Source organism: Molothrus ater, chromosome 16 (genome assembly GCF_012460135.2).
Source record: "Molothrus ater isolate BHLD 08-10-18 breed brown headed cowbird chromosome 16, BPBGC_Mater_1.1, whole genome shotgun sequence".
NCBI classification, from domain to species: Eukaryota; Metazoa; Chordata; class Aves; order Passeriformes; family Icteridae; genus Molothrus; species Molothrus ater.
This window is the reverse complement of record NC_050493.2, coordinates 2,438,402-2,457,755: the sequence shown is the minus strand read 5'-3', so window position 1 is coordinate 2,457,755 and position 19,354 is coordinate 2,438,402. Positions and strand designations below refer to the sequence as shown.

Genomic DNA, 19,354 nt, shown 5'->3' with positions numbered 1-19,354 from the left:
CGGACATCCCTGACCGGAGCAAACACCACTGGGGGAGCAGCGACCACATGATCGGGAGAGCCGTGACCCGCGGTGGCACACGCAGGGAGCCTTGTGCTTCTTCCCCCCTGTGCTTCCCCCCTTGTCCTTCCCTCCTTGTGCTTCCCCACCTTGTGCTCCCCACCTTGTTCTTCCCACCTTGTGCTTCACCCCTTGTGTTTCCCACCTTGTGCATCCCCCCTTGTTCTTCCCCCCCCCCTTGTGCTTCTTCCCCCCGTTTTTATTGGGGTCACTGTGGAGCAGCCAGGCTCCGTGGTGGTGGCGTTTCCTTCTCCTCGGTGCAGTCCCTTTGCTGTGGGAGGACAGGGCAGGTTTCCAGGGCTGGGGAGATGGATGTGCCGTGGCCCCCGTGGATTTAGAGCAGCCTTGTGCAAGCATGGGGGTCACAGACCTTTAATAACCCATGCAAAATCCGGGGCACAGCCTTCCCTGAGGGATGCAGAGGGACAAACCCACACAAACGCAGAAGGGGGGAAATAACACACCTAAACACAGCTTAACTTTTGCACAACCTGCGTGCAATGCTGGTTTTTTGCCAGGCCCCATCCCCGATCCCATCCAGAGGGTCCGAGGACGCCGGGAGCCCACCGGTGATGCTGTCCCTGCCCCTGGGTTCCCCCAGCGAGCCTCAGCATCCTCCGCGCACCGGGGAAGGAGCGGGCGGCTCCAGGGCCGGCTTTGGGGCCGATGGATTCCACGCGGGGTGGGGCTCCCGGGGGTGCTCTGGGTTGCGGAGCAGGGAAAACCCCGCCCGTAGGACCAGGGCCACGCAGCCAATAGGCAGAGCGATGTGAGTGGAGTGATTCTGCATCACGGCTCCGGGCCCGCGATTACATCATGTCAGTCCTGCGGGGATGGCGGACGGGCCACGTGGTCGCTCCGGAGTCGCTGAGACGTTTTCCTGAGCTCAGGCTGGGAGGAAACCGCAGGATGAGAAAGAAAACAAACCGGCCCCGGCATGGTTGGGCTCTGGCCACCGGGGCTACCGAGCCGGCCGGGCAGGCTGGTGCGGCTCCCGCGGGCATGGGGAGCATCTCCCCGAGCGGCTCCGGGCGTGCTGAGCCCGAACGCGGCAGCTCCAGAACGGAGCATCCCCGTCCTGCTGCCCCTCGCTCGGCCAGCTGGGCTCTCCCAGAGCGAGCCCCCGGCTGTTTCCCACCTGCCAGCACACCTCAGCGTGCCATGCTCCGTGCCCAGCCTCTGGCATCCTGCCTGCCCCGGGGTTTGTTTTGCTCCGGCAGAACGCGGCGTTAATCATTAATTTGTGTCGCAAACCGATTCAAAAGCCTCTTCTCTCCTTCACTGCGTGTAACTCGGCTTTGCCAGCTGTCCCTTCCTGAGGACTGCAGCTTGGGGAGGCACAGCCAGCTTTGGTGGCACTCCAGTGGAGCCCCCACTCCAGGTTTATTTACCCTCGGGTTAAATGGGGAAAGGTAAATGACCTGTGGTCATTTCCTATTTGCACTGGCATCCAAACCTGCTGCCCAATGTCAGACAGCAGTGGCACTCAGCTTGCCCCAGGCTCTGCCCACGCGGGGCTCAGTGCCATGCTCTGTGCCCAGCCAGCAGCCCACGGTGGAGGGCAATGTGTGATGTGTGGAAGCCCCCAGCCCATGGTGGGAGTTTGCATGGTCACTGTGGGAGCAGGCTGGGAGAAGAGAATCCCATCAGGGTCCACAAACCTGGGCTCAGTTCGGGGAGTTGGATCACCAGAGGCTGGAGGGGCACACATGGGAAAAGCAAGTCCTGTGTGCTTGTGCTGCTCTTAAACTCTTCCCTTTGCACCCACTCTGGCCCCTGTTGGAGGCAGAATTTGGGGGGATCTTTCCTTCATGAGTGTAACTGTGGGGCTGAAGAGGACAATGTAGTGAAGTCCCTGGAAGGAGCAGCCCCCGCTCCCAATTCCCCACTCCCACGGCCCCTGCTCCCAAATCCCCACTCCCACGGCCCCTGCTCCCAAATCCCCCACTCCCACAGCCCTCATTCCCACAGCCCCTCCTGCACAGTGCTGGACATTTCCGACCCGGTGCTTTTTGTGTGATTCTGCCCTGTCAGGGCAGCAGCAGCAGCTGCACACCTTTCCCAGCAGATCCAGGCCAGGAGCCTCCCTGAATGCATCCCACACTGAGCCGGGCACATGATCAGTGAGGGGTAAACAAGCTGGGGCAGGGCTGTGTAATGCTAATATGTAGCTACAGGGAGGGGAAACCCTGTAGCTATTCCTGCTATTCCACACCCCCTTCCCCAGATTTAAACAATCAGGGTGGATCTCCACGTGCAGAACAGAAGGCACCATTCTGCCAGCCTGGTTTGGTTTTGGCCAATGCCACTTCTCTGGGGTTCCTAAGCTGGTGCTCTTCCCTCTCTGCCTATCAAACCTGCCATCATAATGGGGATGTTGGAACAAACTCCTGGCTGATGAGTCAGGAAAGGGGCCCTTGGATGGGCTGGGAACATCACCCATCTCTTTTCAGGTCACCAGGGGGGTGACCCACAGTTGCCCTCCAAGGACTATCAGTTAAGCCCTGCCAGGTGGGCAGGCATCCCACCGAGCACCCAGGGTGGCACCCATGTGTCTGCCTGATGCCACCTCCAAAGATGTGCCAGAATTTAGTGGGACACGAATTCAGCAGCACTGGCAACACAGCACCGAGGGCAGCACGATCCATACAGTGACACAAAGAGCAACTGCTGGGGACAAACCTTCTCCCAATGGGAATATCCAGGTTCTGTCTCCTGGAGGAGAACAAGGACTCCCAGTTTTGACATCTGGTGGGTACTCAAGGGCTGCACACGTCCCCTGTGCTCAGGCCAGGCAGTGGAGCCAAGCGAGTCCCCAGCTGACAGACAGACAGACAGACAGACAGACAATAGCAGCCCCAGCTCACACGAACAGTGTATTTATTGGAATATCTCACATGCAGGAACCAAGGAGATGATTTCTGGAGCAAGTTAAACAATGGCAGATTAATACAGTTGTCTCATCCTTAACGGACACACCTTCTACTTGAATACAGTGATGTTTTAGTGTTGGGTTTCTCTGCTTCTTGTGTATTTTGTTTCTCTTTACATAGTCAATCTCTTTACACAGTTATGTCCCCTCTCTCCCCCTACCCCATTCCCAAACAAAAAAATATCCAGTATCTTCAGTAAATAAATATTATCCACTTTTATCTGGAAAGCCTACAGCTGTAATATACAGAGAAGCTATTACACAGGTTACGTTTGTAGGGTTAGCAACAGCTCATAGGAACGTGTAGGGAATGAGGAGCTCGTACTCATAAAAACACGGAGCAGGGTGGGAATTCTGGAGTAGTGCGTTTGCCATGGGCTAAAGAGAACCAGCAGCAGAGCTCGGTGCTGCTCAAGGCCAGCTGGCTCTTGGTGACACACAGCCTCACCTCTCTCCAGGTGAGGAGGAGGAGGAGATGTGTGGAAGCTGGGGCTGGAGCAGGCAGGCACAGCCTGCTCTGGAGGCTGTGGTTTGGGATGGGTGGCTGGGAGGGGCTCTGTGGGCACCTCGTCTCCTGGGCTGGTGGGAGCCCACAGCAGAGGAAGGGTTACCTCCAACACAGCTCTAAATCCACTCACTGCTTCACTATTTCCATAAAAATAACTGTTCTGAGCTGGTTTTTTTCCAGGGGAGGCTCTTCAAGGCTTGTGGTCAGCCCTGAGGAGGTAAACAATGACGGAGCTGGATGGGGATGGACGGGAATGGAGATAGCACAGACAGTTCCCACTCCAGGGCTCCCAGCTACCACAGGAGACTCAACAACTCACTGGATGAAACAGAGCGCTGGAAATCCATCTTGTTTGCTCTCCTGGGCTGCACATCCTGTCTCTGTAGGTGACACCAGGAGAGCAGGGCATGGAGGAGCAGGGACAGGCTGCGCTGCTCTGGGAGGGACCATCACCCCTGCCCTGGGCCTGAAACCACGGCCCGGATCTGTTCTTCCACCACTGGAGGGAAACATCTCGCCACCACAGCCAGCTCCCAGTCCTCCATTTTAAAGTGGAAATAGCCAATGTACCCCATCAAAAAATGCTGAATGAAGTCAAACAAAGAGAAATCCTCACTAAAAAAAATCCTTCAGCTTGGAGGTGCAAGACCAGCCCTGGGAATGACAGAGCTGGTTTGAGAAGCACATCCTAGGGATGGAGGCTGTGATAATCAGAAGGGAAAAGGTATGTTGGAGGCTACGTGAGGGTCCCAGTAAGGACCAGTCTCAGCATTTATGCTGTTCCCTTTAAGAGACACCGTGCTACGTTTTTATGAGCAGTTCTCCTATGAGCCTTACCTACACCCTAAACACCCTAAATGTCTGTACAGCACATTGTTACCTATTACACCTGCTGAAGATGCAGCTGAAATCTACACAGAACAATTTTAAAAAACCCAAAACCCAAAGGATATATTTAAATAGAAACCATTGATTCCTTACATCTCAGCACATGAAGAGTTAACAGAAGAGGTTAAAAAACACACTGGAAAGAAAATATATAGACAAAATAAATATTTTAACCTAGAACAGGGCACGATTAGACCTTACAAAGGACCCCGAGAATAATTTAGTGTCATTGAGTGTCAAGCTGTGATTCCTAATATGCCTAGAAAGCACTGGGAGGTTATTTCTTATGGAAAGTGGATCAGGCTGCAGCTCCATCCCTGTTCTCCCAAGCATTGGAGCCACATGAGTCCTCTGCCCACTTGCACAGAGGAAGCACTTAAGAGTGAAAGCAGAGGAGGGATAAATCAAGAAGTTGGTCCCCTGAAGTGAAAAACCCCTTCCCTTTCCCTCAAACAGTTCCCACTGCTCCGGTTTTCAGCAGACCGCAAGAGGACAGGGAAGATGAGAGATCCTGATACAGGATATTTGGGAAGCTCTAGCGTAGCTCTTGTATTTGTTAAAGAAGGTTTTGGGCTAAACCACCTGTTCTGCCACACTCTGTTCCCTTTGGTGCTTCCAGCCCTGAGAGTCAAGTGTGGTGGATTTGGGCTCCAGATCCATCCTGGGTCCTTCCAAAAGTACATTTCCTCCCTAGGAAGGCATCTCCTGGGAGCTGCCCTACTTCCAGCAAAGCCACCACTTGTGCTGGTGGCACCTGCAAGCTTTCCAGAGGATAATGCAGAATGTCAGCAGGGACCATGGGTTGCCTGGGGCTGCACACACCAAAAGAGCCCCCTGAGCTCTGCCAACACATGCTCTGTATTTCCCCCCCAGCCCCAGCCTATTCTCATTCCACCTCTTTTCCTCCCAGCTGGAGAGAGCAATCACCGACAGCTCTGCAGAATCTTCCAGAAAGGGACCAGATTCTCCCTAAAGCAACACCTTGGAGGACCCAGGACAGGTTTAGTGTGACAGAAAAAAGCATTAAATGGGGCTTGGCGACAGTGACATCCGTGCCACTCTGCACCATCTGACAGTGTCCCCATGCCTGAGCAATGCGATTATCACCTCTGGCTTGGCAGGGAAGCTGGATTAACATGCTTAGAATCACCTGATGTGGCCATTTACAGGGTCAATGTGTTTCAAGGATTTAGAAGAGAAAATACACACTTAAAACACCCACGGAGCTTTCTGCATTGACAGGAATACCAGCAATTCATTCTGTGCTGGTGAGACTGCTCAGGCCATCCCCAGATGCCGTCTGAAATCAAATCAGCCTTGCCACAGAAGTTTCCTCAGCTTTCTGGGAGCTGGTGGCCACATCTGACATGTTGCAGCAAGCTGGCAGTGCCAATCCCTGAGCGTTGGGCTCACCTTGTGTTGAGCAGTGAGGGCAGTGGGTGAGAGCAGGAGCGTGCAATGCAGCCAAGGCAGAGTGTTCCATTAGCCATGGAGAAGATGGAATGGGAGAAAGCCTCTGCAGACCCACACAGGAGGGCTTCAGCTGGAGAGACAGCCAGCAAGTGGGGAGAAAAGCTTGATCCCCAAGTTATCTCCATCCTTAAACTGGTTTTTCCTGTCCATTTGTAAGCTGTGCCACACAGAGCAGTGATGAGGTGCCACATCAGCGCAGAGGGGTGGCAGGACAGCCCTGCCTGGGCCCAGCTACATATGGAGGGATCCTGGAAGAGGCTACAGGCAGGGCAGGACAGAGAAGACAACGAGCAGGGAGAGTACAGAGTGAAACCTGACCTGGGATGGCCTGGAAATCCTGCACCAAACAACATTTCCCTTCAAAGATTAATGTGTCCGCTGTCAAAGTCCATCAGCGCTGCAATCAGACATTTGGTAACAGGCTTTGTGTGTCACAACATCCCAAAGGGGGTGGTCCTCAGAGAGTATGGTATGGGCTGATAAAATGCTATGCTCAGATAAAAGCTTCTATCACTTGGCCTAGAACAACTTTCAAGAGAGCTTGACACACATCAGCATCCTGGGAAGCTCAGACATGTCAGGTCAGAAGGAGGTTGCCTAAGCCAAGGAACACCCTGAGGAAGAGGGGTTGGAGCCTGCTGCCTGCATGGGCTTTTAGCTGATAAAGTGCCTCTCTGTCAGGATGGGAGATTCTCCTGCCATGCACTGCTCAGCTCTCTCTTTGATCCTGCCTTCCTGCACCACTGGCTTCCTCCCAAGGAACGCGCTGGGGGACGCGGCGATGGCTGGAGCTGCCTGCTCCAGCTCTGCCTGTCAGCCCAGCAAGGCAGGCACACAGGCTGGAATCCCTTCTGGCAGCCCCAGAGGAGCAGGAATCCTGGCCATGCCTCTGGCAAGCAAGGGAGTATGTTTGCTTGCACAGAGACTGCAGCCCCGTAGGAGCTGGGAGTTAATGAAGGGCAGAAGGATCAAAAGACATTCCAAAAATTACAAATAGCACAGTCACAATCATTTCAGCACTTTCTCAGGCCTAAAACTGGAAGGAAATGAGGAGTTTCACCTCCAGCACAGGCTGGCACAGCTAATCCCTCCATGGTAACCACTTCTCTCAGCGTTCCATACAAACCTCTGAGGTTTGCTCTTTTCCTCATCCCTACCCCCAAGAACCAGCATATCTGTCCTACCAGGCATGGCAGGGAATCCAGGAAGCTCAGTTCACACCCAATCCATGAGCAAGTCCCATCCATCTGCACGGATGTTTACACCAAATGCAGAGCTCTAGAGTCACCAAAGAAGGAATCTAAGGTAAGGAGAAAATAACCAAGCTATTTTAAAAGGCAAACACACCAGGAAAATTCCTGTGTGAGAATGGTCTCCCAAAGAACGAGGTGCTTCCTGTGCCATCGTTACAGCATCCACTTAGCCCAGCATTTTCCATCCTTATCAACTGCCAGAGCTACTGGACATGGCCAACAGACTGCTTCAAATTAGAGCAAGCCCAGATAAAACACAAGGCAAAAAATACCCTGTGAGATTTAGAAATGAAACGCCACAGAAAGTGGGGAAAAGCGACCACCATATGGTACCAGGAGATGTGTGAGTGGGAGAGTAAAGGATTTTAACTTGTGAAGCACATGTTGAAAGGGGAACAGTTGTTCCTTGCTGTCGAATCCAACACGAAAGCCAATACATTAACATTTTATCTAAAAATAAAGACACACTCCTCCTGAACATTCCAGCTCAGTCAATTACATGCTGATTGACAGAGCCGTCTACTTGGCAGGACCTGCCTACAGAAGAGGATGATCCCTACATAAATTGAAGGGCAAGGCTGCTCTCTTCCCCCTGGGCTTTTGTTTCAGCCCAGTGTGACGTACTCGTGCATTCTGAAGGGGTTTTCAGCATCAAGAGCTGGTTTTGTGCAGCTGGGACAGGAAGGAGGGGATTAAGCGAGTGCTGGAGAATCGTGGTCTGGCAGGAATAGTGTTGGATTTAAATAGAAAGAGTCAGCTCGTGGGGGTGGATCATTTGGGGAGGGAGGGAAGGGGAAGCAAACTATGGAATGGGGGGGACGGGAGTCGTTGTTAGCCAAGGACTGTGGGAGGACAGAGTGGCCGGGCGGCGACATCGGCCGGGCGGAGCACAGGGGCGGGAGGGAGGGCGGCTCCGCGCCACCTTCACAGTGCAAAGAGGGCGTCCTCCGAGCGCTCCTGCTTTTTCCTGCTGGAAGGATTTGTCGGAGGGGTGGGGGCTTCCAGGGGAGGGGATGGCAGGTTGGGAACCATCTCCGCCGCTTTGGCTCGCTCTTCTAAAAATTTGTCAAACTCTGCAATGTAAAAACAGAAGGAAGACAGGTAAGAATGGGGCCCGTGGGTTTGGCCCCAGGGACAGAGGTTGGCAGGGGCTGAAATTCCAGGGCCTGGCATCCTGTCGGGCTGTGTTTGCGGGCACGAATACTGGTACAGCCTGACTTCCTCGGGAAAGGGTACAGCCGTCCTTGGAGACACCCGAGCCCAGGCAGCAGCTGGAATCAAACCCACACGATGCCACCGGCTGTGACAGAACCAGGGAAACATCATTCCAAAGGGCTGAGCAGCTTGGGGACACATTCCTGCTGGCACAAACACAGAGCACAGCCAAGGAAGATGGCAGGGAAGCACTTACAGCCAGGAGGGCTCCCCACACCATAAATATGAACCTTTTGCTGTGAAATGCTCTCCTCCTGCCTCTCTGAGCATGGAAGCATTTGCTGGGGAACATCAGGCTGGGAGAAAGCAGCATCTCAGCAGGGATCAAAGCAAATTCCATCTGAGCACTAACCTGGGAATGGCTCATAGCCAGGGGCATCTCTGCTTACCTTCACTGGTCACTCCTTCTTCCAGTTCGTTGCCTTTCTGCAATGGAACAAAAAGGCACATGAGCACAGGCACTGCTTCCCCTTCCCTGTCATCCCCTCCAGCTTTAATACAACTGGACAGTTTCCACCACTTGTTTCCACATATTAACCATGGGAGCAGGGTGACCTGGGGAAATCACAGGGCTCCCACCTCGGGAGGCCAGTGGGGACTGACATTTCACTGTGCTGCAGAGCAGGAGGACGAGCACTGAGGTGCCTCTGAAGATTGCTGGTGGACAGCTAAGCTTTCCCTGTTGGATCTGAATGTCAGTCCAGCGCTGTTTCCCCTTCAGACAATAATTCTGGTCCAAATTTGAGCTGTGTGAGTCACACACACACACTGTACCAGATGGCATCTTTTCTGTCATACAGTCCTTTAAAAAGTCAGGACTGCGGTTTGCATTGTGTTTTCAAGTAAAATGCCCTTTTAGCTGACAAAGGACACGTGCAAAATTGTTTGGGGTCAACATTCCTCTTGTGAGAGTTCGTTTTGGGTTTCATACAAAAATATAGCAGCTTTCATGTGCCCATGCTGCACAAAGACAAGACTGGGGTGAGCTGGATGAAGGATACTGACAGCAGCTGGTGTTTGTCCATCAGAATCAAAGGCTGGGAATGCCACAGGGTCACTGCATTTCCACCAGTTTGTGCATTTTGCATTTCAATGTGCTTTTCAAATAATAAAATTAAAAGTCCAGGGATAGGCATCCTTGTCAATCTATCAGGATGTTTAAGATGGGTAAAAATACTGGTTGAAAACCTCATGGTGAAACTGCTTTGAAAAAGTAAAGTATTTGTCTATACTTGGCTTCTCTACCAGGAGTGGGATCACACTGACTGTCCTCACATTTTGGAGCCTGAGCATCTCCTGGCTCCTAATGCACTGAGCTTTCCAAAGGTTCACACAGAAGCCTCTTCACAGGCAGAGCTGCTGTTTGTCCCAGTGTACCCCAAAAAAGGGTAAGGAAATATCAATTATCTAACCTAACCTGCAGCTTCCTTGCCTGGGAAGCAGAGAATTGAAATGAGCTGTTAACAAAACAAGGAGGAGGGGATCCAGAGTGAAAAGCAAAAATCCAGTCCAAATTTTCACAGGCATCTCTCTGCTGCACCCACACAGGCTGGGATGGGGACCCAGGGACATCCCCAGGCTTGCTCAGGCATTTCTAGGACACTTCTCTGCTTTGTTCCTTTTGAGCAAGTCTGTGCTGGGGATGACAGATGCACAGAGCTACCTCCATATCTCTCCATCAGATCTCCTCTCCCTCTAAATTAATTTAAATGGCAAAGACAAAAGTTTATTGGTTAAGCAGAGTGGACATGCTACATTTACTGTATTTCTTTAACAAAATGAGGCCAGTTTGTAATGAAATTTGAAAGTGACTCCTGTAGCAAGGCCTGACAAACCTACCTGCAGCTGGAACCCAGTGACATTTCAGAGCCAGCCAGTCAGTCTGCCAAAATCAAACACTGAACCTGGAATCTGTTTAAGCACTCCAGGCACCTCGGGAGAGCTGGAGAATTTTCTTCCTTCCAGTAGAGCCAGCTCCTCCAGTGCCAGAGCACAGGGCTGACGTGCCAGAGCGTGCCTGCAGCTCTGCTGAATCCCACAGCTCCCAGCTGGGAGCTGAGCAGGCAGCTCAAGGGGCTGGGGGACACCCTAAGGAGTTGGGAGTTTCTGCCTCAAGCTGGAAGAATGGAAGGAGATGATCCTTGGGGATATGGTGAGTGCAAGTTCAGCTCACTAAAACTACGTTGAAAAGAACAATGTGAACACAGCCCACCAGCCACCCCCCAAAATGCACTTGGCTGATTTGAGTCATTTGCTTACACTGAAAAAAACCAAAATAGAATAAATGTGTACTAGTTTATCCTGCTTAAACCAAGTGTGTGTTGGGACAGCAAAACAAACTCCAGGGTGAAGGCAAAGCTACTTTAGTTCTGCTTTTTGTTTGTTTAATAATTACTAGACAATAATCATTTAGGTGAAAGTTATAAACACTGAAGAGAGACTGTTATAAATTTTTATTATTACTATTATGAAACATGTTACGATTGCCTGCCAGTTTAACAAAGACATCTTGATTTGAAAGGAATCTAAGCCCTGATCCAGCATCTCTTAAAAGCATGCCTCAACATAAGCATGAACTTAGATCCTGTCTAAAATAATGAAGCTTTAAACATGGACTTTAAGAAAAATTCAGGCCATATTTAATGCTTCCCTATTTGAGGATCACAATCCCACGTTTTCTGGAACATGTGCTATTCTGTGATGTTCACATGCAGAAGGGAAAATAAAACAGTTCAGAAAAAAAGTGTTTTGATTGAATTGCTGAACACGACCCTGACTCCTCTGCTTAGATATTCCTTCAAAGGGAACCAAACTCTCTGTTTGGGAAGTTTCACTGCTTCCTGCTATGAGAAGTACCAGGAACTCAGCAATGCATTGAAATTTACCCGTGCAAGTGAAAAATGAAAATATAAAGAGTCTCACCAAGTCGGTACTGAGCCACTCCTCAATGTCATCCATGACAGAGGACTGTGCAACAGGGATCTAGGGAGTGCAGCGAGAGAACAGCAAGGCAGGCAAAAACCAAAACACATCCACAATCATGGCCACAGAGCGATGGAAAACGCCAGAAATAAGATTAAAAACAAAACAAAAACAAAGATGTAAGATGTGCTGGAAAAAAAAAAAAAAGAAGGCAACAAAATATAAATGGCATTTCAAATTAAAGAAACAACTTGGAAAGGAAATTATGAACAACAAGGCTAAAAAAAAGGAGAAAGATTATGGGGAATGACGTGACTGGATGCCAGTGTAAGATGAGTAACTTCTCGACCACATATTAAAACCATCAAGATGGACTGATGATTCTAATCTTGATCGTGAAATGCTTTTAAGGGTAGAATACTGGATATCAGTTAGGTTTTGAAATGTTAAATTTACACCTTTTGTTTTTTAAAATGGGTATTAGCCACAGTGAAGGGTTAGAAACAAGAGAGGCTCAAAGTCTTCAGGCAACACTCCTATGAAAACAAATTGGTTTTCCGTGCAGGTGGAGAAGTCAGAGCCCAGGGTACAGTCATGCTTCCTCCCAGATCCTCCTCCCACCACACCACCAAGCCCTGGCAAGCCTTGGCACAAGGGTTTAAAGCAAAACTGTCCCAGCTCCCAGTTCCCATTCCTCTGCCAAAGGTGACCCCTGGCAGCAGAGCCCAGATTGTGCCAGTGCAAAGTACAGAGGGAGGAAGAGGATGGGGCAGAGGAGGAGAGCACAGCCCCAGAGCTGCAGCAGGGCTCTCCAGAGCAGGTCAGGCTCCAGGGATAGTTTAACAGTCAGGCATGGAAGGCTTGCCTCTGCTCCTGCAGTGGAACTGGTCATGATACCAGTGTGATTACAACAGGCAGCACGGAGGCTGCTGAAGGGCAGCGGTGTCCCGCAGTGCTGAGGGTAACTGGGTCAGCAAAGGGAAATTACTGAGTATTAGGTGTAGAATTTCCTGACTTAACTACACTGCTTAAATACAGCAGAGGCCTGCCGAGGTAAACAGGAAAACACCACAATAGATCTGGTAAGGACAACCTGAGAAATAGATGGAAAACAATGTCAGACATGCGAGTTCCAGGCCAGGGCACGGCAGCAGAGCAGCAGGGCTGGCAGGAGGAGACCTGGCACTGTTAGAGGGACTCTCCTAGGCAGAAAAGGTGTCAGGGGTTCTCCACAGCTTTGCCTGAAGCCTCTCACAGGAATTGCCCACCCTGGAAGTGATAAAAAAACCTTGTGGATGTGGTTAGGACATGGCTCAGTTGTGGCCTTGGCAGTGGTGGGTTAATGGTTGGACTTGATGGTCTTGGAGGTCTTTTCCAACCTTAATGACTCTGTGATTCAATAAGAAAAGCTGGAAGAGGCTCTGCAGATTAATTTCCTGGGAGATGGAGTTTTCTCAGGCATTTCTAGCAGGGGAAGATGGACAGATGCTGGATCACACAGGCTGAGGCTGTTTAGCAAAGCTCCTCAGGAATTTTTTCACAGAATCAAGTGGCCCTTTGTACTGAGGAGGCCAGTTAAGCCCTTGCTTGAGGTGAGGTGTGCTAAAGTGGGTTAGTTGTGTCCAAGAAATCCAGAGCTCAAGCCAAAGCATCTCCCCCAAAGAGCACCACCAGGAAGGTGGCTGGGCTCTGACTTGACAAGTCACTGGACAAAGTGACAGTCCCCAGGGTCAGAGGTACAAGATGTCATTTTGCTTCCAGTGAATTCATAAAGATCCCAAACAGAAAATAAATTCCTGCAGTTTCCTCTGGAATGGGCCAGATTTAGGATAACTGTCCCTTTCTGATTTCCTGAATCATGCACACACAACACTATCACAGTGAGCTGGCCACTCACAAGGGAAGAGCTCTAAGCACCTTCCAACACATTCCTTCCCAAGGACAAGTTGCATCTTGTAAAACTGTCTCCTTGGTTTAACAGCTTTATAAAATACTGGCTTCAGAGATATAAAGTAATGATTTTATTCATCCTACAGCAACCTAAAACCTACTGCAGAATTTGCACTGCTGCCTCTCTCTTGTATTGCTTAACCCTGTGGAAGGTGCAGCCTCTGAGCTGTTGCTTGGGTTGCAGCTCAGAAAGGTGCTCATATTTCTCTAAGGATAAGAACATGTGCATGGAAGGGAGGAGGGAAAAACCTGGTTTATTTTTCCTTTTCTGTGAATAAAATTTACAGGAACACAGGGGGCTCCAAGAGAGCTGGAGGGGGATTTTGGATGAAGGCCTGGAGTGACAGGACAAGGAAGAATGGCTTTAAGCTGAAAAAGGGTGGATTTAGATTAGATATTAGAAGAGATTATTCCCTATGAGGCTGAGGAGGCCCTGGCACAGGTTGTCCAAAGAAACTGTGGCTGCCCCATCCCTGGAAGTGTTCCAGGCCAGGTTGGATGGGGCTTGGAGCAACCTGGGATAGTGGAAGGTGTCCCTGCCCATGGCAGGGGGTTGGAATGAGATGATCTTTTTTTCCAACCCAAACCACTCAAGGATTTTATTAAGAGCAGCTGTTCTAAAAAGTGTGGCAGTACTGTGCCCCTGTATTAGAAGGAACAGCAGCTCAAATCTTGATTATCCTCAAAACATGACAGATGACTGATCAAGTACTGAGTTCCTGAGAATCACGGGACTCTTGAATTTGCAGAAGTCCTCGAAGAACAGCTCAGCAGCACAAGAGTTTGTGCTGTGGTGTTTCGTAAGAATTGTAAAAAAATGGAAATAAAAAAAAGCAAAAAAAGGAATTCTACTTTCAGCTACAGCTACTTATAACAAACAAACAAAGCCCTCAGAAGTGCAAGAGCACTTCTTGCAGAGAAGCAGACAAAGCTGTAAGATAAACATCTGAGTGTGTCAGCCGTTTGCTATTCAGCACTGACCTTTTAAAAAGCTTTCCCTGTCTCCCAGCACACCCACAGAAGTGCTGAGGGTTCCTATCTATTGCTCCTTCCATGCACAAACTTCCAGTTTACCTTCCTAAGACTCTGAGCCCCATTTCCTCATAAAACATGGGTTACATGTGTCAGGTTTAATTTGTTCAAGAATAAAGAGGGAGGAAACTCTCAAAGAGCAACTGGAAATTTTAAATTATTTTAACGATAACATTGTAACATTTATTTTTCATTTTAAACTGAGAAGAGAACGTACAGAGAAGCTCAGGTTTTGCCAGTCAGTTGGGTACTTGGCAAGTCTTCCCCTTTCAGAAGCCCTAAACTGAAAAATGTGCAGGGGAATTTTGTTATAACTAACCCCTAAATCACAACAGAGGCAATATAAAAATACACCTTAAAAAAAGACAACAGTTTCTGGGAACAAGCAGCAGTGGCTGCCACAGACTACATGGAAAAAACTCTGGAATGGGACACTGCCTTGTTGATATTTTGATTATGCAAACTTGCATGGTCTAGTGAAGCTTTCAGTCTTGGCAAGAGAGCTCCCCAGATAGTGCAGGCTGCAAGAGCTGTTTGTATAAAGATATTGTGATTTTTTTTTTTAAGTCTATACTTACAGTAAATGGAAATTAAGTCACAAAATATTTTTGGGTACTTCAAGTAACTGGCTCTAATTAAAAGCTGGTCTGATTGTTTAAATTCCTTTTTTATTTAGTCTTTGGAAAATCCTACAAATGGGATCATCTCAACAGTCCTGAAAGAGAAATGGAAAAGGAGGGCTGGGAGAACAAAAGTGAGTGCTCAATCCCACAAAACCCACAGGAACCTGGAATTCAAGTTCCTACTTATCTAAGCTAGATTGTGTTGATGTTCCCACTAGCAATCAAAAGCCAAAGAGTATTGCCAATATTTTTCCTCAGAAGTCATAAAATCCAATATTCTACCCTTAAAAAGACGTTTAAGGTTATTATTATCACATTTTATTTCTATTAAAAATGATCCCACTGGAAAAGAAGCAGGTATGAAATGACAATTCAGGTCTCTAGGTGAGCTCATTAATGTTCTTAAAATGTTTAACAAGGTTTATGCTAATTGTTGCTAGACTACTGCCTTGTAATAGCTTAGTTAATTCCACTTCTTTCTAGATGTTTAACAAAGCTGACACCAGTTCTGGGTTAGTTGCTACTCACTCCCCCTCGCTGGTTAGCAGTAGTAAAGGTCTGTCATTCCTACAGCAGCACTAGGAGCCCACTAGCAGGTTACTCCAGCTTACTACTACAGCCTTACCATCTATTTAAAGCTGTTGTCATCTTGAAATAGCTGCTTGGCCTCAATATTGGGCCACGCTTGACTTTATGTGTAAGGATTAAATGAACTCCTTGGTTACTCCTGAGTGTGTTTGCACCCTGCAGGGCAGGGCAGGAGCTGGGCTGCAGCGTGTCCCCAGCACAGCCAGGCTCTGACAGCTGTACAACAGCAGCCCATCTGCATGTGACTGCCACTGCCACTGCCACCAGGGCTTGGGCTGTCCTTGCACAGTGCTCTGCAAACACCACGGCTGCCTAAGGAGACCCCCGTGCTCCTCGGCGGAGGGGAAGCTCCCGCTTGCCTTCAACAGGGAGAGGGGTCCCAGCACAGGGAAGAAATGAGATCTTCACGTGTCTGGTTTTGGGCTTATCCACAGTTCAAGCACTTCAGTCTCCAAGAAGATGATGTTATTCAACAGTCTCATGTTACCCAAGTCATTTCCACATCTCAGATCCTATCTCTCTCTTGAAGGCACATAGTGGCATCCCACTTGGTTACTAATTAACAGAGGTTTCATTTAATCTTTACTCACCTATCTTCCCTACAAAGAGGGCTCTCCTCTCTAGCCAGGCATGCTGCTGACAGTCAAGATAGAATGCTGAGTGGTGTTTTTATCACTTTCTGTGAATTCTGGTTCAGTTTCATCCTTCCCCTGCCAGTGTCCCAATTAATGTCCTAACATGGTGGCTTAAGCAACACCTACTTCTCACTTTCATAACAAATAACCCATTTGGTATGTGAGTGGGATGAGAGATTATTCTAAGAAAGGAATATATTAATGCAAATCTCTGTCCAATCTCATGAGAAGGGAACTGAGACCACCTGCACTAAAACGTGGCTCTGTGGTAAAGTCTGTGCCTGATTTCTGCTGATACAGACCCCTGTGTGAGACCTGCAAAACCCAGATCTGCCACTGAACAGCTCACCTCCCATCCCTCAACCATATAAAAACCAGAAAAAAATTCTGCCAATATAATTTTGTCTATTTTATAGTTTTGTAAGTAGAGCTGAGATGGATAAAAGTGTGGCTTGTGTCTGTCTCCAAGGTTCTGGCATCATCTTGATGGCAGAACTGAGCCACAAGTTAACTGGAAACAAGAACAACACCACCAAATTCATTGGGAGAGGAGAGCCAGAGACTGCAAAGGTGTGTGGTGAACTGGGATGCAGAGAAATGGAGTGGGAAGGACTCAGCCCAAAGCTGAAATGTATCACAGCTTGTAGAGAACAATGTCAGGTCGTGAGGGATGTGAGAACCACTCTGGCAGGTGGAGAATTCCTTTAGAGTGGTCTCAGTGTTGTGCAGGCTCAGGGAACAGCAGTGTCAGCTCACCCCTTTCCTCACCAAAATACAAAAAGTACCTCACAGAGTGGCCACATCAAGTTCATACCTGGGATTCTAGTTATCCACTGGCATTGTAAATGCTACAGGTCATATTAATAAACACTGTTAAGAACTACAGCCAGTTAAGAGAGAAACAGAGTTAATGATTAGTTTAGTTTTATTTTAGGTATTTCTCTCTTGTATTTAGCATACAAACAAGGTGACAGGTTTGTAAGAGCAGTGACTGGTTGACAGCCAGGCCCCCTTCCCTCCCCAAATCCATATGCCTCCATGAATGCTGCAGTATCCTTTTTCCAGACTGAATAACCACAAGCCAATGAAGGAATATGCTGTTTGCTTTTTAATAAAGCAGTGGTGTGAGTGGTGTGAACAGCAGGGGTGCTGATTTCATGCTCCCCCGCTCTTGTAAACAGTGGAAAGGCAAAGAAGAAGAACTAACTCAATCACTGGATTATTCATTATGGATGAACATCTAACAGTGGCACAGCACACCCCTGGCTGCAACAGAGCCACTGAACAGCGAGAGCCTCTGTGAGCCACAGCCAACAGCATCCGAGGCAAAGCTGACACTGCTGCTCATTTTACAGCTTTTCACCCTCACCTTGTGAGCTGTGGGTGTCTGACAGCACCAAAATGACACTCTGGCTCCCAGGGACAGGTACCCACAGTGGGCTTATCCACGTGTGTGAGCAGCCATGGGGCTGCTTTTGGGCAGGCAGATACAGCACCTGGCCCATCACTGTGTGTGCACCAGCTGTGCAAAATTCTGCCAAATTTCCAAGCTGGCCCTGAAAAATAATCTGGATTAGCCCTAAATCCAGAAGAATAAACGCAAGTGTTTCACAGAGTAGATACTGCACACTCTGGATTTTCTAAACTTAAGTTTTCTGGGATGTTTCTCTTTTTTAAGCACTGGGCAGCTTAGTCTGGGGCATTCAGGGCTCTCCCTGGAGTGAGACATTCCTGCTCCTGGTGCCCAGCCCCACATGCTGCCCTGCCAGCACACCCCAGAGCAAAGGGAATTCTCCCTGCACTTCTCTGAACTCAGCTGCAGCCAGGACTGTCTCAGGAGGATTTTCTACAGTTAGGTCACATTATTGGTACTAATCTCAAACACTTAAAATGATGGATTACATCGTCCAAAAAAAAAATGGTCTTAGAACTTGGCTTTAAGGCATAGCTGAGGGTATTTTTCCTTTCCTCTGGCTTCTGCACCTAAGGAAAGCTTTGAACTTCTCTCTGCAAGCACATTGATGAAGGACAACTTCAAACAAGGTCAGAATGTGCACAGGTTCAGTGATCTTCAGAAGCCTGATTTTATCAAGGCACTGGCATCACCAGACACAGGAATTAAATCCTTAAAGCCAGAAACACTATTGTGCCTTTTGGAGTCTGATTCTTAATGCCAGTGAGGTTGAAGATGCCAATCTGGGCAGCAGTTCTCCCATTCCCTTTCTTGCATAAAGAATGATCCCTACATTACTCAATTCAATTCAATATGATCCTACAACTTCCCTATGTTTATTCCAGACCATGAAGCTAAGTACTACCAGAAAAAGCTGCTTTACAGACAGATAGCAATGTCCTCTTTATGAATAAGATCCATGAGACTTGTGTTTATCCCTCGAAAAGTGGATACTGCATAAATAAATCAAGACAGTAGAAGGAACCAATTGGATCCCCAGGCCTCCTCTGAAGGTGACGTGGGATCCTACAAATGATTCAGTTATTTACAGGTCTTTGTGCTGTATAAAGCAGAAATTGGTGCAAATCTTTCCCTTTGCCCCGGGTAATGATGCAGGTGGGAAATAAACTCCTTGTACTGTCCGATTTGAAGCGGTTCAACAGGGCAGGACGAGAGGTGAATGGAGGATGGTTATTCTAGGTCAGGGACTGGGGTGGGCAGGAGGAATTGCTTCACTGGTGAAGTCCTCACCATTCCTTGTGTAATTAGCCACTTGTCTATGGGCTCCATGTCTGAGTTCCCACCTTTACCTCTCCTCTGTGTTGAGAACAGAAAGGTCCATAAAGAGAGAAACCACAGCAACAACCCGTGATAAAGTAATAAAACAGTTAAAAACTTCACATACACAGACACACACAAACACACACAGAGTTGCCTACAGTAGCTTCTGGCAGCAGCTGTGTCCCCCTCTGCCTGTCAGCTCTGTCCATAAGGGGACAGACCTCACCCAGAATTCTGCACTTCCTACAGACAGTTCACAGTGTTTTAGCACTCTCTCCATGATGTCCTTAAAGATAAAAACAATAATAATAAAATAAACCAATCACTGGCTAGTAGTGAGGCTGATGTTTGTCATCTTCTTAGAAGAAGGAAAAGTGAGGCTGTGCAAGCTACTGCAGGCAGTGAGACTGCACTGGAAACTCTTGTGTCACAGTCTGTGGAGTCCCCCTTGTTTATGAGGCTGTGGGTTGCAGCACCCCCTGCTCATGTCCTTGACCTCAGCAGACAGACTGTGCCCCACACAGACAGCACAGCAGCTCTG

At 48.7% G+C, this 19,354-nt stretch overlaps 1 protein-coding gene across 3 annotated transcripts in view; it reads right to left on the bottom strand.

The window, feature by feature from the left end:
* Positions 1–2,923: 2,923 nt before the first annotated feature.
* The window catches only part of TOM1L2 (target of myb1 like 2 membrane trafficking protein), a 56,756-nt gene continuing 40,325 nt past the window's right edge, over positions 2,924–19,354 (bottom strand). Inside the window, exons 13-16 of one of the 3 annotated variants that reach the window (XM_036392100.2) lie at positions 18,784–18,849; positions 11,252–11,311; positions 8,719–8,755; positions 2,924–8,187 (exon numbers count right to left, since the gene is read on the bottom strand). In XM_036392100.2, coding sequence (XP_036247993.1) covers positions 8,039–8,187; positions 8,719–8,755; positions 11,252–11,311; positions 18,784–18,849 — 312 coding nt within the window. In that variant the 3' untranslated portion in view covers positions 2,924–8,038. The remainder of the gene's footprint in view (positions 8,188–8,718; positions 8,756–11,251; positions 11,312–18,783; positions 18,850–19,354) is intronic. The other 2 variants (XM_054516502.1, XM_036392101.2) reach the window with 2 other exon arrangements.